Raw genomic sequence first — 22,776 nt, 5'->3', positions numbered from 1 at the left:
AAAACAATATTTTATTTCCTTATTAATTGATATTTTATACATTAAAATAATGTTATTAACTAATATTGTGAAATTCACTGTTTTCATTTTTTAAATGTTTACACAATACTTTAAACTGAATAAGTTCGTTTACAAAGTGTTCATCGATGTCATTTTGGTAAATTTTAACAAGCTTAATATTGCTTCATTTTCAATATCTTAATTACTAAATTGCTGTAATTTTCAGAAAAAGTAAAATAGTTATAGTATACCAATTTGTAAGCAGATGATCGTTTATCCACAGCTAAAATGTTTTAATTTTCAATTTTTAAAAAAAAGCTAAATCTACCCCAGGTGTATTATAAAAATCTATTGAATTCAAACAGATATCATTTGGCCATTTACGATGTCAATAAATGCACATACATATATTATTAGATAAATAAAAATTACATTTTAAACGTCCAAATAAAGTTCAATATTAATTAATTAAATGTGTGTAAATATAAATAAAATATTTTTTCTGTGTCTAATAAGTCAAAAGTAAAAATTTACCTTAAAATAATTCAGAAAAACAAAAAACAAACTAGGGAAAACAGAATATCTTGCTCAAAATTAGTTTTTTAAACAATTTTGTTGTTTTTATTTAATTAAAAGACAAGTAGAATTTTCAACAAATATATTCATCCATAATTTAATAGACAAAATGAAATTTTAAAAATATTTTACCTCTTTTTGTGTTATTTAATTATATTTTAAATTTTATACTTTAATTTTCGTTTTATATAATATATATAATCAAATTTTGTTAAGATTAAATATACTCAAGCGTATATGTTTTGTAAAGTTACAAAATATAACGTTAATAGCTTAAATTTTATATACTATTTTCTATTACATATTTTTTATATTTTTCCTTTAAGTTCCCTAACGTTTTAATTTAATTGAAAGCTTATAAACATTATTATTTTTTTACAACAGTCCAGTTCTTACTGTAATGTAGAAGGTAGTAACCATTATTTTAAAATTCAACCATTGTGGTGCAGAGACGGCGCAATGTGTATGCAATATGACTACATCAAACAATAAACAGATCCTTTAAAATGTTTAATCGACTATTACTTCCATTGGTTATATTTTTGTTTTATCCTAATATTACAATATTTTAGTTTGGAGTATCATAAACGATGATTTCGTATGACTCAAAACAAAGAGTCAAAGTCAAGTGGAATTAAATCTGGCTGTAACCAATATTGTATACATAATAATAATATATTCTAGCTAATGAATGACCAACTGAATTAGTTGTTTTATGTGTTGGTATTTATTATATAGTTTAAAATATATAGGTAGTTTATATTTTTTTATAATTGTACCAGTTATTCAAGTTTTTATTACTTAGGTATTCATGTCTGAACGTTATATTTTGACGAATTAGAATCACTCTAATAAATAATAAAATTATCGTAGGTACTCGAAATGTTGAAAACCATTTGCAAAACTCTATGATGAGTAATAATTAGAACTAAAACAATTATCAGTATAATTGAGATTACATAATTACATAAAATATAACTTGCAAAGTTTAAATATTGTAATTATATAATTTTTACAAAATACGTATATCACATAGTACAAAACTACAAAATATTAAGTCTGTTTCCCTTATGGATGCTTCACCCGCGTTATTTATGAATTATGATTTAGTATATAATATTTAGTACATATATAGCAATAAATTCTATATTATATACACATTATTTCTAAAGTTAGTGCCTATTTGCATTCTATCAAATACTCAAATGTAAAAAATAAGAGTATTTATTAACTATATCTCAGCATAAAAATCGTTTTTAATTTTAAAACAAGTAGCAAGTCACGATAAAAAATGAAATAAAATTTTACCAATGTATAGTTGGTATTAAAATTAAAAGTGTGTTTAAAAAAACTTCACAATGTAATATCCTCAACTATAGTTTACTTTCTCATCTAGAAACTAAAAGAAAGTTAAACTGTTTTAAACTGTTAGAGGGTGTAAACTTTTTTTATACTACTAGTGTAAACAAAGATAGCAAATTCTGGTAGAAAAAAACAACAGTAATTGTTGTTAATAACCACTAGTTGCAATAACTTCACTATGTGTAGTGCTACTTATAATATGTTATTATGTAAATACTGTATTTGTACAAGACTTTTAAGTTTATCTGTATAGATGAGTAATATACAAAAGTCCATAGCACAGGAAACTGGCATATATGAGGTCATGAGGCTGATAAAAATAACATAATATGTATCATGGTATATCAATAAAATAATACATTGAGACAAAATTAGTAAAATAATATGTAGGTATCTATAATTAGTAAATTCTTATAGCATGTAACAGCAGTAGAGGAGAGTTCCAGAAGATATTATGTATAGAAGACAGCTCTTTGTGATGATTCCAACTGCCGGTTTCTATACCTACAACTGATCTAAAACCAGGGGTATCCCCAGACAAATTTATCAGGTGTACGGAAACTAAAAGTTTTAACACCGTCTTTACATATCATAGTTTTAATGTAAAAAACTTATTATAAAATGTCCATTTTTTTTTTTAATCCCACATGGGGTCCTAAATTACATTCTGACTTTTAAATTTAAAAACCGTTCAATGTAATAGTAAAAACAACAGAATAAAATGAACATAAAAAACGTAAAATTGTCTATGTTATGCATTAGTTGGATGGTGGACAACATATTATGCAGGTACGACGTCCTTGGTCATATTATACTCATTTATACTCATAATATTATGTATAGACAATTGTATTATTGTAACCACGTATTAAGAAAACAAAATAAAATATAAATTTATTAAAATGTAACCATTTAACTTATTATTAGTGATAAGAAATTACTTATTGCTATATGTATGCCTAATAATTAATCATCCAAAAGTATACAACTTAATTTATATTAATTTAATCAAAAACAGATCAATAACAAAAAAAATTAACTATAAAAACTGAGTAAACGTTAAAAAATGCACTTTAGTATGGTGACTGACTGCTCCCTTCACCCCTTCCCTTAAAGAATATCTTGTCCCAAACCAAGTAATTTCTATTATTATCTTGTCAATTAGTCGAGTTGAACGCATAATTTACAGATCCATGGTCAGTAACGCGTCAATCAGTGAATGCAAGCGACCAATGTCATTATTGTTCTTATTTTATTTATAATTAGTCTAAAGCATCGGCAACTATGGCCATGAACATTTTGTGGGGGGTTACGATAGGTTTTGAACAACGAGGATTCGTCGCTAAAAACCCGGGTAGTCACCCATCCGGGAGCTAGCGACGCTGGATGACGATTGACCGCAGCACACATTAGCAACTACGGCCAACCACCACGAGACACCAGGCCCTGATTTTCTTCTTGTAGGTAGTACATAAAGTGAACTAGAAGCTTTTAGCTCATGGCAATAAAAAACAAGAAAAGGATGTTGTTTACGAAATAGATAATGATGATTGATGAAATTATTAAAATACTCAAGTCTAAAAGCACACTATTATTGAATAAGATTTCTAATTAAATATAATAATATTGTAACATTGATAGGTAATTAAAATTATTCACTTGTATTGTGATATATAGGTAGGTATTTGGAAGTTAGACAGTTGTCAATGTGTAAACTATTGTAATTTGTAAACGTTGCTGTTCAAAGCTTGTATCGATGTATTTAGTAGGTAATACATTTGGCTAAAATGTAATATTTGGTAAATTAGTAAGTTGGCAGGTAGGTACTTATGTATTTTCCTGGGCTAAAATGTTATCTTATAAGCTATGTACCTAGTTTATTGTTTTACATTTTAACCTATATATTTTATTTCATATTATTTGAGTATAATGAAACTTAAAAATGTTTGTTTATTTATAAAAATGGGTTTCTACATTTTCAAATTATTTTGACCGTTGGAGATTTGACCGATTACTATTTCATAATGCACACTAAGGATTTTCCAAAATTCGTGTTCTGAAAATGTGCTCACACAGTCACACAAGGCTTTTGAGATTCACAATGATAATTTTTAATTTCTTTTTTGTTTACCTATAAATAGTTGCCATTTTTTCAAATTATAAACTAATAAGTTATAACTATTAGTATTTAAATGTTGTATATAAATGGTTGCCATTGGTTACATATTATATTGGATATAGGTACAATTAATAATTAGTAGACATACGGTGTATAAATTAATCTTATTTGCACCCTCTTTTAGGTATAAAATATAATTATTATTTTATATTTAAATGATGTAGGTATACAAATAATAATGGTCTGAAATATGGTTGAAACATAGGCGTAACTAGGGTAAACATTTTGATGGGATGGAGGGAGGGGGAGAGGCTACATTCTGCCAAAAAAAAAAACAATTTTCTTAAATCATAGTCAGTGGCTTAGACCCCCCTAGTTCCATCACTGCAGGGTTGAAGACATAATAGGTGAAATTTTAAATTCCCGTCGGCGAAACTGTGGCGGCGAATAGGTTCACCGCATTATTGTTCTGTTATCGTGGTTCAAACTCGGTATATTCTGTACTCAGGTCTAAAATACACAGGCTTATCGCATTAATAAAAATTATTATTATTATTAAAACCAAATAAAACTAATAGCATTTATAAACAAATATTTATAATAATAATAATATGTACCAGTAATAATAATTTCAAAATCCCTATTTGAGAACTTCCCCAGGTTGGACCTATTATTTACCTTTTTCGCGACAAAATGTATCCTATCTTCTTCCCCGAGGTCTAATTTATCTCTGTACCAAATTTCATTGCATTTGGATGAACGGTTTAGGAATGCATAAAAGACACAGTCAGTCGCAAACAATTTTTGACTTTTATATATTATTATATAGATAGATAAATGTCAATAAAATTTTATTCGTAGGATCAAAAAGCTTGAAAATGTAATACAAGGTTCCTTATAAGTTTTTATAAGATAAGTTGATAAATATTAAAGATCCATAGCCATAGCTAAAGCCACGATTTTTTTTATAAGTATTTAAAGTTCAAATGTTCACAACATTTATCAAAATCTCGAACATTTTCAAATTATTTTGTTGTTAAAAATTTATAAAATGTTCAATTTTTATAGGTAAGAATTGAAAATTTAAAACAAGGGTCTCATTTATATTCCATATTGTAACCAAGAAATCTCCACTAGGTAACACGGATATTTTTTACATACCTACATTTTAAGTTAAAATTTGGAAGAAATTACATATTAAAATTACATATCATTCATGGGTATTCGAGAATTTTAGAGTAAACTATTATAATATTATATTGTATACAGTATACACACAACAACATTTTAAAATGCAATTTTTTTGACAAGAATTAATTTAACCTACTTTAGTACAAGGCCTAATAGTAAAATAAATTACTTTAATCACAATACTTAGGTAGGTAATATCATAAAATTTACTTAATAATACTCTAGGCCGTCTTCGCTCAGAATCGTTTTTTATGTACAATGATTTTATATCGTTAAATTTTTATTTAACAAATTCATTACAGTGACAGCTCCCTACTCTCTAGACACCTAATGTACAGAAGTCAGCAGAGCGTTATCCACGTATCCTCTTTTTTTTAAACTTAGTTTGATAATATACAATTGTATTATTTTGTTAAAAATATAATCAATTAAACCAAAACAAAAAAAAAGCTTGACAAATAAAAAACTTTGAACTAGCCCAAGTCCAAAAACCATAAATAGTATAAATATATTATTGTAATTAAGTATCTACATTGAATACCAAAATAATCAGTCAATAAAGTTTAGGTTTTCAACTAAGATGTACATTTATAATTTTTAGGTAAATTATAATGTTGTTATAATATTATTACATACATTTTAACATTTACCTATTTGGGAGCTACCTATAGTTCAGTCCCAGATTTAGGATTATGTATATTGTATATTATTATATTTATTTTCCTGTTGTAATCGTATCTATGTCATTCATTACTAACAATATGAAATTACTTATAAGTACCTACTGCAGTATAAGATAAGATTACTATTTTTATACAAATATAAATCAGTGGTATAGTCGATTATCGCGGTAGCTACTTCAGTTTTTGATAGCAATATTTTACAATAATAATAATAATAATAAATAAGAAAATTGCCATGAAATAAAATACATTTTATTAAATTAGTTATTAGGTACTTATTAATAATCATATTACATTTTTAGCCTTTGATATTCTAGTTTAGTAGTCTCTACTCTCTAACTTTAATTTTTTGACATATTGTGTAGGTACTGACAGTCCTAAATCTGTAAAATAGGAAGGAAAATGTTTTTGAATATTTGGACTCAATTAGGTCATTTTTCAGACAGAATTATATGTAAATTTGGGTGCACGAAGATGGGACTCAACTATAAATTATAATACATCCGTTTATTTATCGTCAGTAAACATTGTTTTAATTCCTAATTGTTATCTAGATGACTAGTTGTTTAAAAACATTTCAAACAAAAACACAAAACTAATGTTCATTACATTATACTTAAAAACTGAAAGCAGAGCATTTTATCTAGGTAGATACATCCATATAGGCTATAATTGTATAAATTATGCAATATAACCGGGGCTCGTAAGTTTATGCATTTGCATATCAATCTTGATAAGTTGTATTTAAAGTTAGATGACATACAAATCCATTTCAAAGTACCCCTGAAGTTATATTTTGCATATTTTTGGATATTCAGATGTTTTTGCCTATTTAGCATATTAATGTATTTTTCTATTTTAATAAACATATTAATTATAATTTTGATATTCCTGATAATATTATCAAAGTGCAATTTTTTATTGAAATTCTGTGAAAAAACCAAAATTTGATGAAACATACAATTAATTATATTTTTTACTGAATAAAATGTATGGGAATTGTCGTCATTATTATATAATGTATATTAAGTGCATTAAATCCAAAATTATTTAGGCATTTTTTAGGGCATGAACTTATAAGCCCTGGTAACAACTTATGAATTGACCCAACTATGTTATATACTCGGATAAATTTTAACAGATTAACTATTAAGTATTAAGTACTAATTTATTGCTATATTGTGGTATATGTTTTGATTAAATGCCACGCACAATTTTTAAAACAATTTTTAACAAAAATAAAAATTGAATAATTATAATTATTTACTCAAATATATTTTTTAATTAATTTACATGTTGTCCCACGTCAGTACCATTATGATTATTAATTAATTTACAAAATGATATGAAAAAAAATGCTTAACCTAAAGAAAGAGTTATAAGATTACAGATATACCAACTATTAACAACAAATGTTCACAAGAAACAAATAACAATACGTTTAGATCTTTCTTATATCGAACAGAATCTTACATTAACTTCAAAACAAGTAAAAAAAATATTAGTTTTGAATTATTTTTATACTTTTTACAATTAATGATAGGTATTAAAATAAACTGATCTGATTATCTGAAACTGTATAGATAATGATTTTATATAGCTAGGTAACTTACTCATGAGAAACTTTAGTATAATATGTGACGGTAACATTGTATGTCTGTAATCTTTTGGTATTTTTTCCATATGAAACTATTTCTGGTAAAAATTATTAATTACTAATGTATATCAACAATTAGTAGTACAAAACATCAACAAAATGAAATTGTAATATAAAAAAAAACACAACCGTAGGTATACAATAATTGATAATATACTTAAGACTTAAATATCTAGAATTGAATTCATAATAATAATATAAACTTTTTTTACGGTTTTTAAAAATTGAACTGATTAAAACTATTAATAATTATTCAATAACCTCATTTCAAAATATGTAATTTACATGTAGTATGTATCAAATAAATAATGTACTTTACAATTTCTGCCAGCATAGACTGCATGGTAATAAAATAATTTAACTATGAAAACTTATAACTCTATTTATTTTTTTTATAGTACATTTATGGTAGGTACATTATAGCCTAGCACATATCATATTCAACATATAGCTACATAATATATTGTTTTAGAACTGAATCCAACAGCCGCATTTCTTATATCCCATAATCCATTTAAAACTGTAGTCGTTAAGTACCTACAAAACAAAAGTTAGTTTTAGTTTTAAGTATATTATAATGACAAATATTTCAAGGAATATGCTTACTTTTATTATTTGTAGTTGTAGACTGAACTACTGAAGATGAAGCTTCTAAATTTGTTTGACGGTATGAAATATTGGACAGAAAGTTTCAATGATTATGCAGTTCTTCATGGAAAATCATGATTTCTGGCTGTTTTTTCTAAACATATTATAAAATTAATTTTTTTTAAAAACAAAACATAAATTACTTTTTATTAAAAAATTATTTTGTACAGCCTTTTTAATAGTTATGGTATGTTAGGATTTTTAGAACAAGATAAAAGGCCGTATCTATTATTTTTTTCTGGAGGCAGGGAGTCCAAAATGTTCTATAATATTTTAGTCTATGTATAAATAATATTAAATACATATATAAAATATGAAAATTTGATTAAGTCATGGAGATCCCTCATATATGGCCTTAAAAAGATAGGTAGGTTGTATGTACTTAAATACTTAAAAAAATTATAATTTTGTTATATTAAAATTTGTTATTTTTAATAAATGAATTACAATTATAGGTGTCTTGAATATTATAATGAATTTAATTATTTATTCAACTATTGTAACTTTTAGATACCTACATGACTACATAGCTACATATATTTTCAATAAAATATCTTGCATTACAATTAAATACTATTAACTTTACAATTTCCTTACCTGTAAATTAAATAGAAAATGTATGTTGTTGGTACCTTTCATGCCGTCGCGGTGAGTGGTAACATGGATAATATTTATGGATTTGAAACAAGAGCAAATATTTTTAATTAATTTATACATTTTTGATTTCATTATTGCATTTTATATTTATGTAAAAAGTTTTAAAAATAATAACAATTCGCGGTTTTTTTCATAATCTTATTTTTTTTTTAGTTGCTTACATTTTTAATTGTTATTTGTTGGTCTTATACTAAAGCATTACAATGTTAGAATATTATTTTAAAGAAAAAGTTTAATGTTCGACAAAACAAAAATACAATTACAATTAATCAAATTATAATCAATAGTAATATAACTAATCTGGGCATACCTATGTCATAATATTGTCATTACAATTGCCTACTATGATTAATGATTATATTAAATGTATAATAATTATTAAGTAACATTTTAATAACATATTAATACGATTGAATGTAGTTTAAAATAATTATTTTGGTACCTATATGTCTAATAATATGATACCTACCTACGCGGAAAATCGAAAATGTACCTACATTCTACACCAAAATAAACTTATACTATGTTCAGTGAGAGACCACGCCGCGCGCCAATGAAAACTGGTTCCCCCACGCAACACCCTGCCATTGGGGAACCGGTTTCTATAGCATGGCGACACGGAGGGATGCGCAGAATCGACTCGTTCTCTCGCTGAACAGAGTATAGTGTAACACAGGACAGGTACACAGTAACACATTAAATTGGAAGTCTTTAGTTATTGCTTGTTATTAATAAATTAACTTGGTACAAAATATTGGAACTCACAATTGTCTAATATTTCCTTAACACTCTGATAGAATATGTAAATATGTAAGTAATGGTCGAATATTATTTGTGACATTTGTGTACAACATATTATTATCACTCTAACCTATCACTAATTCAGTAAAAGTAATAAATATTAAAATTTTAGTCGACTAGAACTCATACTATTGAAACTTACGTGGCATGTCAATAAATTAAAGTGTGGAATAAAATCAAGAGGTGCAACTATAGTAGTGTTATAAAAATTCTAGAATGACAGTTAAAATAAGAATATTGAATGATTAGTTAAAATAAAATCCAAAATCCAAATAACAAATTCCAATATCCGTTACTATACTCATTGTGTAATAATCCTATAAATACATTTCAATCATTTTTACGTGATATTATCGAATTTGATGACTGCTGAACTCTATTTACAAACTTCTAAAGAATATAGTTTTTCCTGCAGGAATATTGTTAGTACTGTTATTATTTATTTGTAATATTGTGTGCAGGTAATCCATATTAATAGCTATAGGTGTTATTGTAATAATCATTGATTTTAAAATATTATAAAATCAATAGTATTACCTAATGGCTAATGCATTATATAATATATTAGACGGATCATATTTTGGTGACCATATTGCTCATAAGGTGTATTGTGTACGAGACCATTATTTTTATATTTGTAAATATATAATAGTGTTCATTTTTGGGCTTTGATACAACCTAACCTATATATGTACTATGTAGTAATTATTTTTTATTTATTTCAGGATGTATTATTATTTAAATGGGTAATGATTTATACGTACCTATAATATTATAGGTACACAATTCACAATGTATACATAAATATTACTTTGAATAGATTTTTTTTCAATTCTACAATTTTTCTTTAAATAATAATAGTCTGGATAGTCTGATGCCTATTATAAAAATAAACGAAAAACAATGATACCCCCTGCTCAGGTTAATGAGCAAACCTATCATTATTCTTTTTTATTTTGACAGTGTACGATCGTATTTGCCTCCAGCAATTTTTACGGCCTTATTTAAGTACTAAATACTAGTAAAAAGCTTGCATCAAGTATTCCTTAAAATAAAACAATCTTACACAGTTAGGTACACCACTGCCTAAACAAATTGTATGTACCTGCTTGCTAATATCAAGTGTTGTAGTTAGTAACTTAACAAATAATAAGAATTAGTAATTAGTATAAGATAGAAACAATTTCTAAAAGTTATTTACAGAAATTTTAAAACAATTTAAAGAATTAAAAAATACCCTTTTTTTTAATGTGTTCATAAACGTGCTAATCGCGATCATTCGTACTGTTATTACTAGATCGTAATAAACAATAATAATCAGATGGCTATACCATGGTCTGTACCTAGTTTAAAGTGTTAAGACTACCCAGTTATTATTATTACTGCGCTCGTAGAAACTAAATTATTTCACAAATCCAATTTAACTTAGAACTTGTTTATAGCGTGAGCTATTTATTGTATTAATTTATGTGTGTTTTAGGTATATACTATATGTATATAATTTGAATTTAAAAAAAGGCGTCTAAAATATGAAATAATCATTAAAATAAAAAAAATTAACTATTGAAAAAAATCAACGCCGACATTTAGTTCAGTGTTCAATGACTTGACTATCAATATATTTTCGTAGTAACCAACCTACCTAACTGGCTATGATGTGTCATCCTTATTCGTTCTTCGGCGGATAATATTTTTTTAAATTTAATTGTTATTGTTATTTTAGATATTTATTTTAAAAACTAATGTAAGTTAAGGTTTGTTTTAATTCCTTTGGCAAATTTATTTTTCAATTACACCTACCTATACTAAATAATATACAATAGTGTATTATTTTATTAGATAATAGTATAATATTTATTATTTATAATTATAATAATGTATTCCTGTACGTAGTTTTATTAATAGATATTTTATGGGGACCTCTACTAAATATGTCTGGTTGGTTTTTTTTTCTAAGAACGATTACCTAACTATTTAATCAACTAGACGTATTTTAATACATATACCTTTACCTACTACCAACTGTATTATGAAAACGTATGCTAAGTGCTAACATACGAAATTACGAACCGTCCGTTGAAAACAGGTCGACTGGCGAGAGTCGAGTTAATTGACAAGTCATAACCACAATAGAGGAGACTATGCAAGCTAGGCGATTCGTTTTGTAGATGGTTGATTTTACCATACGAATATTGAGCTGCTCATTATTTTCCCCTGCCTTACACCTAGCGAAACTCAAATGAGTTAAATAACACCACCGACTACCGGAACACACAATATGGAATACATCTACATATTGTTACTATTTAATATTTATTAATATATAAAAAAACTTGGTTAAATTATTTTAGAACTTTAAACTTTTTGATGCAATGACTTAGATTGAATATCGTGTAAATATTCAAATTGACATGATTAATTAACATACATGACTATAATATAATTATAGTTGTATAGTTCCACAGCAATATTATGTATTATGAAAATTTGTTTTTCATTTCTATTTTCAATTCATTAGTTTTAGTTACTGAATAACCTATTCTAGGTGTGTACCTTATTAACTTAAAAGAACTTCAATCATTGCTATTCATTTGTAAAACCTGTAAATTTATTTTATAAATGCATAAACAAAGTAATACCTAAATAGGAATTTTAGGTATCTTAATATTAGAAATAATATATTTAAGAGTCAAAATTCACATATATACCTATCCTTTATTTATTTTAACAAAATAATTGTAATTTTCGACTTTTGATTATGGTAAAACAATTAAATTACCACAACAATATCATATAATATATTATACATTATACATGTTCTGTTCATCAAATAAACATTATGGTTTTTATATCTATACACATTTATATATATTTATACTTATAACTTATTTATCTATACAATTTATATTTTTAATTACATAATTTCATAAACAATGTTGCTAATATTGGTTCATTGAGCAGCTCTTCGATATTAATAATATAATACAATATTTTACTATTATTAACAAACATCATCAGTGCATTCAGAGTAAAAATTAATTTAATTTACTTATTATTATTGCTTTTTTTAACATACTTATATATTTTATTATTATTAAATTAATAATACTGTAATTACAATGTAATTTTATTAATAAGTACATAATTGAATTTGTAGACAACACAACTTTTAATTTATAGTATTAACCAAAACCCTAATTCTTATTAAAAAAAACCAAACAAATTGATTGCATACATACAAATAGAAGTTTTAAAAGAATAAGAAATAAAGAGATCTTGAAAAAAAAACATGTTACTATTTGGACGATAAATTAATTTTGTTCAGATACCGCTGTTTATTAATGTATTTATTAAGTTAATATTTTTTATCTTGTGTTTCATTATCTATGGACGGATATAATGATACATTTAGTATCTAAAATTATCAAATACAAAATAAGCCGCATCACTTGTTGTTACATTACACTGTCTATTGAATAATTTTAGTTGCAATAAAATCAAAGGTGTACGGTTAAAATATGTATTCATGCTATAAAATATTTAATAATAAATTGTTATTTTTTTTTTTTGTGTGTGAGGGAGGCCTTACTATATCTGTAACTGAAATGTGGATCCTAATTCTATAAAACAATTGATTGTAATATTATATAATTTATTACCTAGTATTACGATACGCAATAATAATAATAATAATAATATATATATAAAATTTATATATATACTATATTATATATAAAACTTTTAAAATGGTAACAAGAGTCTCTTAACATATTATACGACATAATATCAACACATTCATATATATTTATTGCAAAACATTAAATTGTTATTGTGAAAGTGTTATGATGGAAAATTTAATAATGTTTGGTTATTAATTTATTTTGAAAAAAAAACATACGTCCGCACAAATATATACTATAAGAGATAATAAAATATAACATAACCTACCTACATTAAAATTAAAAAATGATAATAATAATTGAGCTGCCCGGTGGTTATAATATTACACAGCCATCCTTGTTGGTTGCTTTTTGCAAATCCATACCTTTTAGGTAGGCATTCAATAATTATATAATATGTGATCTATCAGGTACACGTGTAAACATCTAGGTAAATATAGTTTGCCATTGTAATATCAAAGCCAGACACCTCTGTGTTGATACTTTTTAAAATTTGTTGCAACTTTCCAATGAGCGTATTATTGCGATTATTAAGTAGGTAGTTTATTCGTTATTACAAGGGCCTACTTGCGACAGAACTTGATAATTTGATGTCCTGTTTTTTGACATTGGTAATGATGATGTTATTCCACGCTCTCGGCGTTTTTGCGACCTTTGATGGTGATGGGAATGGTGATGTCTGTGTTTTGTATGAATTTGACTATGATGGTAATGATGTTTATAGTGTCGCCTCCTACGTTTATGTTGTTGAGATTTGCGATCTAGATTTGTAGTAGATATTATTGTTGTGATATCATCACAATCGCTATCAATATTGTTCATCAGTGTTATCGAAGTTGATGATGTAGACTGTGAATTATTGCCATTATTGTTGCTGTTCGACGATGACAAACTTAGAACTGAACCCCAATCGATAGACGTAACTGTTGTTGTGTTACTATTACCTATTAATGGAAGTATGTTATCGTCACAATGATGATCACCAATACTCAATGCTGTGTTTCTTTTATTATTGAAACTGTTATCATAAATTTGTAGTTCCGTTAAGGGAGAATTATTAGTGTCGTCTTCGTCGTCTTCATCATCGTCTTCTTCGTCATAATCATCCGAATTAATGTAATTGTCACAATCTTCAATACTTCCGTTCAAATGGTAATATTGGAGATGATGGTTATTTAGATCTTGGTGATTATTTGCCATCACTGTGGTATGGTTATGATGATCGTCATCGTCATCATCTTCGTCGTAATAGTATTCATCGTCAACACCTGAGTCAATGGAATCTGATGTGCTGCTACTACTGCTGCTGCTGCTGCTGCTACTGCTGTTATGTTCAACCATCATTTCCGGTCGGCCATTTCTGTACTCCGTGGGGTATGGAGTGGGAGATCGTCTGTTGTTGTTGTTATGATTATTATGTTGGTGTGAAACATCAATTTGTTGCTGTTGGATCAATTGCTGTGACGTAGTGGATGTTGTCGTTGCGCAGCAACGCCGTTGTTGAGCCTGTTGCGCTGCAGCAGCAGCTTCTCGTGTCATTTCACGCTCAATCAATCTTAGCGTGTTGCAAATGAGCACAGACCTCCGGAGTCCAGCTTCGCAACTTTGTTGTGAGCTGTTACCAGACCCACCACTTGATTTTCCTAATTTGCGCATTGATGCATCAAACACTGCAGCTCTACGTCGTCTGTAACACTGTGTTGAAGGTACACAGCGCCCCAACTCACAGCACTCCGGTTCACTGTTGATTCGTGGTTGTATTGTAGCCATGGTTGTTGTCAGCGTTGTGCTACTACCACCGCTACCTAAATCCAAATAACACTTACCGTTAGTGTCACATTTGATAGTTTGCTGCTGTTGGTGATGTTGCCTCCAATGGTTCTGATTGTGATGCTGTTGGGAAGGCGATAGTGTCGACAATGAAGAAGAATTTGTTGAATTTGTGATATTGCTACTGTTGGACGAGGATAGTGACAAACTACCAGCGGGCAAGTATTGATCATCGTCGTCGTCGTCATCTTCGTCATCGTCATCGTCTTCATCATCATCATCATCGTCAATACTGCAATCTGAATCATCAGTAACGGCCGCTATAGCAGCAACAATGGATGATGTTGCATCATCGTCGTCTAGTCGAGACGCCGTATCCAATTGTTCGACAATATGATCATTTTGCAATAGATCCTCGTTATTAACCATACGCCTAGCTATTTTAGGAATATGATCATTTTCTAATGATGAGGATAATCGTCTTTTACATGCATTTGATTCACTGCCAGTTTCATTTGACATGCTTGTTGTCATCGGAGGAACATGAATACCCATGTTGTTCAGTAATAAGAAACTATTCTGTGGGCAAAAAAAAAAAAAAAGGAAAAATTAGTAATTGAAAATATTGTTATTGTTATAAAATATAAATGCAATCATGAAAATTGTTGTTAAGTGATTTTAAAGGGATTTTTGACATTTCAAGTATAAACTAATTCTGATTGAAAAATAAACGCCGTGATTTTGTACCATAAATGTATTAATTATTAGTATGGAAAAAATCGTCTACTACAGTCCATAATACCAATGGACTATAACTGAAGAAGTCTTATAATATTCAATATGTATTATGTGCATACATTACATTACAAAATTCATTCTATACAATAATAATATCCTAATCGTATAAATGTATAATCATATTATACTTTAATACCTAACTTTTATGAAAAATGTTTAAACTAATCAATTATTTGTAATTTCAGAAAACGCAGTAAAATTAGTTTAAATAATAATAATACCTAATAATAAAAACGATCGTAGAAAGTCTAATTTATAAAACTGTATATTGACCCGGGGATTTGGTACGAGTCTTAAGCAGACGTCGCACCCACATGACGTGTTGTCTTACACACGTAGACAATTTTCGTTCACTAGTTTCAATAGGGTGCTATCAGTTTTGATATTAAAGTGAATTGACCAATCAAATATCAAACTTTTAATTAATAACATTATCTGTGTTCTCTCGTTAGTTTTTTACAATATTTTAATTTGTAAGTGAATTATGAGCATTTTAAAATATTAATGTTTTACATACCTACTCATAATTCACTTAAAAATTAAAATATCGTAAAAAACCAACGAGAGAACACAGATAATGTTGTTACTTAAAAGTTTGATAATAGATCAATTCACTCTAATATCAAAACTGACAGCACCCTATTAAACCTAGCGAACGATTTTTTGTCCATGTCGTACGAGTGTAAGACGGAGACAATACATGCGGGTGCGACGTCCTTTTAACGAATTTTAAAAGAGGAAAAAATATCGAAACTAGTCGTGAAATTAATAATTTTAGTTCAAGGAATAATCGGATAAGTTATAAACTCCCATAATGTTTTGTAAAAAAAATATTTAAATAAGTACGTATGAATTAGTTTAGAATTTCGAGATAAAAACACAAAACTGTTCTACAACCGTTTCAACTAAAATAAAAATAAATAAATTATAAAATAACACATTAAACGTAAATGTGTCATCCACCCATCATATTATTTCACGGTGTGTAATAATATAACGACGACAGTGACAGAATTTTATTTTGTCCACTTTAAAACTATACGTATTAAACGGCATAGTGTCTGGACGTTGTTCCGGTATTTTACGGGTTTCGAGTGTTCGACGTTCAAATAATACCTTATATATTATTTATTTTATTTTTTATATTTCCCGTTGTACGTCGTTTGCCTTGTACGTGTTGCTGCTGGCCGACAGGAGTGCCTGACGCACAATCCAGCGGTGGCCACTGCGACAACGACACCATCTGGCCGACCGACCCGGTAACTACTCGGCTATGAATGTCTTCCCGCGTACCCGTATAGATGGCGTCGGGACATTGCGCTCGAGGAAAAACGTTTTTATCAACTCGTCGATACCTACCGTGTCGATACCTAACCGTCCGTTTAAATCGGTCGGGAAAACTGCATAGCCCCGTGAACTAGGGCACCACGCAAGCCGCGATAAAACGCTCTCGAGATCAAAAAAAGAAAAAAAGCCACGCCACCAGACTCTACCCTCATACTGCGGCACACACGTCCTATAATAGTATAGTATCATTTATAATATCATTCTTATTACTACAATTTTTTTGCCTACGCGAAACCGACGCGAATAGTGAATAGTGATATAACTGCGCTTATTACAATCACGGCGGCGGCGGCGACGGCCCTGAGATTTCCCAGAAGTCTCGTAAGTACCTACACACTCAATAGGTATAATATTTAATAAGAGAGATAATAATGTTATTGCAACGGCGTTCTCTGCGCCGATGAGACCTATTGAACTTTGAGTTTAAAACAGACAACGAGATGATACTCATTAGCGTGAAACGCACACCTATATTTCTATAAAACGTCCGTTTTGATATTATTATCATCGGACGTCGATGGAGGAGGCGGTGGCGCGTCAGTGTGAGGAACGGGTTTTGCGGGGGAGGGGTGAATACACACCCTTTCCCGCCGACGGTAACGGTCCCCTCGCGCCATAGGTGCACAGTCTTACACAGCCTTAACGAACGTAATTACATAATCAAATTGTATTTTCGATCTTTATTACTATTTCACTCCCCCTCCCTCAACCAGAGAAACCTGATCAAATTAACGTGTATATTATATAACATAAAGGCCCTACAAACGTATATAAAATAGCTCCTCTTCGACAACAGTATTTTATTGCATACTAAATAATAATAATAATAATAAAGGCTCATAGATGATTCCCAGTCTCGAACACGTCTTGACGAAACCACGGTGGTGATACACGCCATGTTAAAATGTTTACATTGAATTCTAGTTGTATTTTTGCAACGAGTATCCAACTAGTCCATGTCCAATATTATTATTATTCGTTACAATAATATATTATTAAAATGTTATAGCGTCGACGACGGTGGCGTGTCATTAACACACTTTCTCCACATACTTCTTCCTCCCCCACCACCATGGTATACAACCTACGCGCCGCGTCGTACTACGTTGCTTTCTAAATTTGCCGTTCTACTACCACTATAATATGAGTACCACCACCGCAAAAAGTACAACTACAATTACGGCGACAACAACAACAACAACAATAATAACAACAACGAACATCTAATAGGTACAATAATAACATAATATTCTGAAATTATAATCGACAGTCGTGTAATCACAGTTATAATATCAATAATACAGTACGAGATAAAAAGATATTCCGGCGGTCACAGACGGAAGAGTGCCCCACATCATCGATCCGCCGTTAATTAATAATCACCCAGACTCGGACCTACCCGTCCCGCGCACCCATTTGGTCGCCGCGCAAAATCGTTAAAACCATTGACCACCGCTGCCGTGTCATAGCGACCCCGCGCGATAGATACCTACCGGCATTCGACGTTGCGATTTAAAAATCGATCGATTTCGATATTATCTCTTAATACGTGACACACTTTTGTTTTTTATACGCATTAAAAGAAATATCGGAAAATCGATGTCTACATAATATTAAAAATAAAATATTTATATTACATAATTATATTACAATTTACAATGCATAAGTATAAATAAAACCCAGCCCAACAGAAAAATATATTATAGACATACGTACAGCTATTTTAACGTCATGTAAAACGCGTAAACTGTAATCCCACCAACGTCAAAAAGCTTTTGGCAAAAACAGAAGAAAGCTGGTGCGCGAATAAATGCCAAACAACGTCAACGAGTTATCACCCGTATACGATAAAACGTAAAAGGAAGAAAGAGATGTCGTTATCATCACGCACATGTTTTTCCACGCGAACCGTCGTTGTCGCCGCCGCCGCCGTCAACCCCGCGACGGTGACGGCGTCGGCAGAGGAGGCGGTGGTGGAGCAGTCGGCGGCGACGTCGACGACGGTTGGCGGGAACTTTGAATCGTGCGGGTCGCTTTCACGCACGAGCCTCTTTACTTCCAGCCACTTGTTTCACGTCAACCCTTTGTGTTGTTTTTTTGCACCCACTTTTTAACACGACAATAACCCTTTTTGGCCACACAAACGAATACAAATAAATATATTACGGTGCACCCGTCTTAACGACAATATTATATAAGTACCAACGGAACCATTATTAATAACTATAATAACAATCATAATAAATAATAATATTATTTTATGCTCACCGTCGAATTATCGTCGGCGCAATAATTATTTTCGTCGTCGTCGTCACTCCACATTTTCATGCGTACGACGCGAGTGGGCTGCGGCTGCGGCACGTAATAATAATCCTGTTGCTGGTGCTCTTCGGCCACGGCAGCGGTCACCGCGGTCGGTGGCAACAAAGGCGACAGCAGACCCACGGTCGTCGTCATGTCTGCTCGATGTCACTGATGTGCGGTCGCTGCTGTTGCTGATGTCTGTGAACGCCGCTGTTACTGTCGATGTCGATGTCGCTGACGCTTTCGCTACTACTGCTGCTCCACTGGTCACTGTCTTCCTTACAGTCGCTGTGGCGTTGTCACGTCGGTATCGGCGTCTGCGGCGCCGGGCCAACATCATATACTTCCAACGCCTGCGATGACAGTGGTTTCCGTCCACCGGGCGTCTGCGTGAAACTCCGTGGTGAATGAAGGACGGACAGACGGACAAACGTGTGTGTAGCCCTGGTCGAACGTTGTTCGGCTGATAATAGTAACGATAATGATAATGAATGATACCGCGGTAGACAGTGTATATTATTATAATATTATAATAATATTATGACCACTACGGGATTAACGGACGGGCCCCTGCCGGTCGTCGATGACTGATCGGTAGAAATATAAATATTATCGCAAACGCGATTCGTTATGATGACGGGAAGAAAATTATTTTTATTTATCTCTACCGACGAAACGGAGTGGACTCGAAAAAAAAATTAATCGCGATAAATAATCGTGTGCTGTACCACACGAATTAATAATATTATAGCGCGCGCAATCGGCGGGACGTGTTCGAGTGTGCTCGGACGAGCTGGACGTGCAGTGGCGGGCTACGAAACGCTACGGCGCGTTACTCGTGAATAACACTGCCGCCGCCGTCGCTGTTGTTGACGACGCTCCTTTGCTGTTGCTGTTACCCCTGCCACCGCTGCCACCACGGCCGCCGCGCTGCCAGCGCTCACCCACTGCCCCGCCACCACCCACCTCCGACGTATTATACTTCTGCTTCCTCCGCTTATACCAATGCACAAACGCACACGCACACACGCACGCGCTATAACTATATAGTCTATAATATATGTGTATAATATATATTCCACCTCTCGCCCGCGCCGCACCGACTTACACCGTCGGCCATCACCGCCGGCCCACTAGTCGCGATATCGTCGTCCGCGCACTCCTCCCCACTGCCGGCGACACCGTACCGTTACTATATACTGCTTACCCGACTACTCCGCCACCGTTCTATACGAATCACACCATCACCACACCGACCGCTCGCATATTTTTATAATATCTAAACAAGCTTGGCCAACAGCGCTCTCTCGCCGTCGCCGCATCCAAAGGCCGAACCAAAAACGGCGGTATCGCGTCGCATTGAATTATATATATTGTAATAATGTATGTATGTGTGTGGTTTATAGTACGGTGACGATACCATACATGCTATACTTTATCACCACGTGCAACGTATGTAGGAGCGCACGCGCACCAGCGACGCTTAACGCCGATTTTTGTATTTTTTTCTTCTTATCTCTCAAGATTTCGCCATTGTCTATTACAGTCTGTTGGAGTATAGTACACTATTCTACCGTAGGTATTATCTACATTCTAAACGCAAGTTGGGTGTGTAATAGTATTATGCGTTTATCGACGACGGCAATCGAAATTCGAATGCACGTGCTCAGGTGAAACTATGCGAGCAATGCCACGACAACAAAACACTTTGGACTCGTATCGCTTTGACTCTGACTTTACGGATACGTCTTGTCTTGCACCTATCTAGTGCTGAATCAGACGCGAGTCCAACAGTTACAATGATTTCAAATTCAATTTGTCGTTGGAACTCTCGGCTTATGGTTGTTTTGTGTATCGGAACCTCGCTTAAGTTGTGTCGGCAGTGGTCGCCTCGACCGAACCGACTTCGGTTGTAAGTTTTATGCTGAAGTTCCGACCGAAGCGTGATAGCTTTAGGACTCTCCGCATACCTACCGCGCGAATAACGCCCGACCGAGGTCGGCCGCCGTCGTAGCACCATTCCCTTTTCCCATCCGTTCCACCGTGCGCCCACCACTCTTTGCTGCTCACCCACCGCCACCGACTACCAATTATAATATTATACGCGCGTATAATGTGTACACCTGGTTTTCCCGCCGCCTCACCGTCAACTCCCCCGGTCATATCGTACCATTATTACTACTACTACTATACCTACTACTATTACTACTACCAATACTACTACTACTACTACTACTACTACTACTACACTATCACCATTTCTATTACCACCTACCGATTCCCGGTCAAGCCTACGCCTCCACTATGCACCACGAAGAATCTCCGCAACAGCCTTCGGTTACTTCGTCGACGACTAAACTATACATTAAAACATGCGCCACACACGAGATAAAATATAATTTCTAGGTGGCCATGTTTAAATGTTTTAAAATATTAAAATAACATAATCACAATATGACTAAAAATGCATACCTACACGTATTACCTGTAGTACATAAGAAAATCGGTAAAAGAAATTCACACCGATTATGTTTTATCACTTAAGGAGAAGACGTTATAACCCGAAGTCCCAAACGTAAAAGTGTATTTTTAATTGTTTCATATTCAGAAGACAAAAATAAACTCAAAGGTCGGCGCAAATAGATACACAAATATATTCACGAAAAAAGTCATTATTTACTGAACCGAAATGGTTTTCTGTAAACGTCCCAGCTAGGTTCTGTAGAATAAAATATAACACATATATTTTTTGCACGTTATTGTTTCCGTGGAAATTAAAATAACCGACAAAGCGGAAACAAGAGTCCTATGACCGATACGTAAAAAATTAAAAAAAACATGTAATATTTTGTATTATTATGTCGCTATAATGATAACAATTATTATCATTATTATTATTGTATACACGAGTGCGCGCGCTAGAAATTAATTTTTATCTTTCTACGTTTTATCATTTTTCCCATGGCCTTACACGAGCCGTGGTCTCTATTGTAATACAATAGCATAACCTAGCATAGAGTGGCGTGACAATTTTTGTCTTGACACCGATTTTTAAAACAAAACTAGGATATACTATCAATTTCGTTTTGTTTACGATTTTACAGGATCAACAGCGTAGTAGGTCGGAGTGTACCGTGGTTTTTTTTTTAGTGTCACTGATAATAAGTCGAGTTTGCCGCCGAA

The 22,776-nt window shown here is 31.4% G+C and overlaps 1 protein-coding gene across 1 annotated transcript; it reads right to left on the bottom strand.

Moving 5' to 3' along the window:
• Window positions 1-8,833: 8,833 nt before the first annotated feature.
• On the bottom strand, window positions 8,834-20,464 carry LOC132933628 (phospholipase D C-like). Its single transcript, XM_060999894.1, has 2 exons — window positions 19,558-20,464; window positions 8,834-15,723 (listed from the first exon to the last, which is right to left on the bottom strand). Exons 1-2 carry the CDS (start codon window positions 19,744-19,746, stop codon window positions 13,918-13,920), a joined length of 1,995 nt encoding a protein of 664 aa, XP_060855877.1. The 5' UTR covers window positions 19,747-20,464; the 3' UTR covers window positions 8,834-13,917.
• Between the last annotated feature and the right edge of the window lie 2,312 nt (window positions 20,465-22,776).

This window comes from Metopolophium dirhodum, chromosome 1 (genome assembly GCF_019925205.1).
Source record: "Metopolophium dirhodum isolate CAU chromosome 1, ASM1992520v1, whole genome shotgun sequence".
In the NCBI taxonomy this organism is placed as follows: domain Eukaryota; kingdom Metazoa; phylum Arthropoda; class Insecta; order Hemiptera; family Aphididae; genus Metopolophium; species Metopolophium dirhodum.
This window is presented reverse-complemented; position numbering and strand designations above follow the sequence as displayed.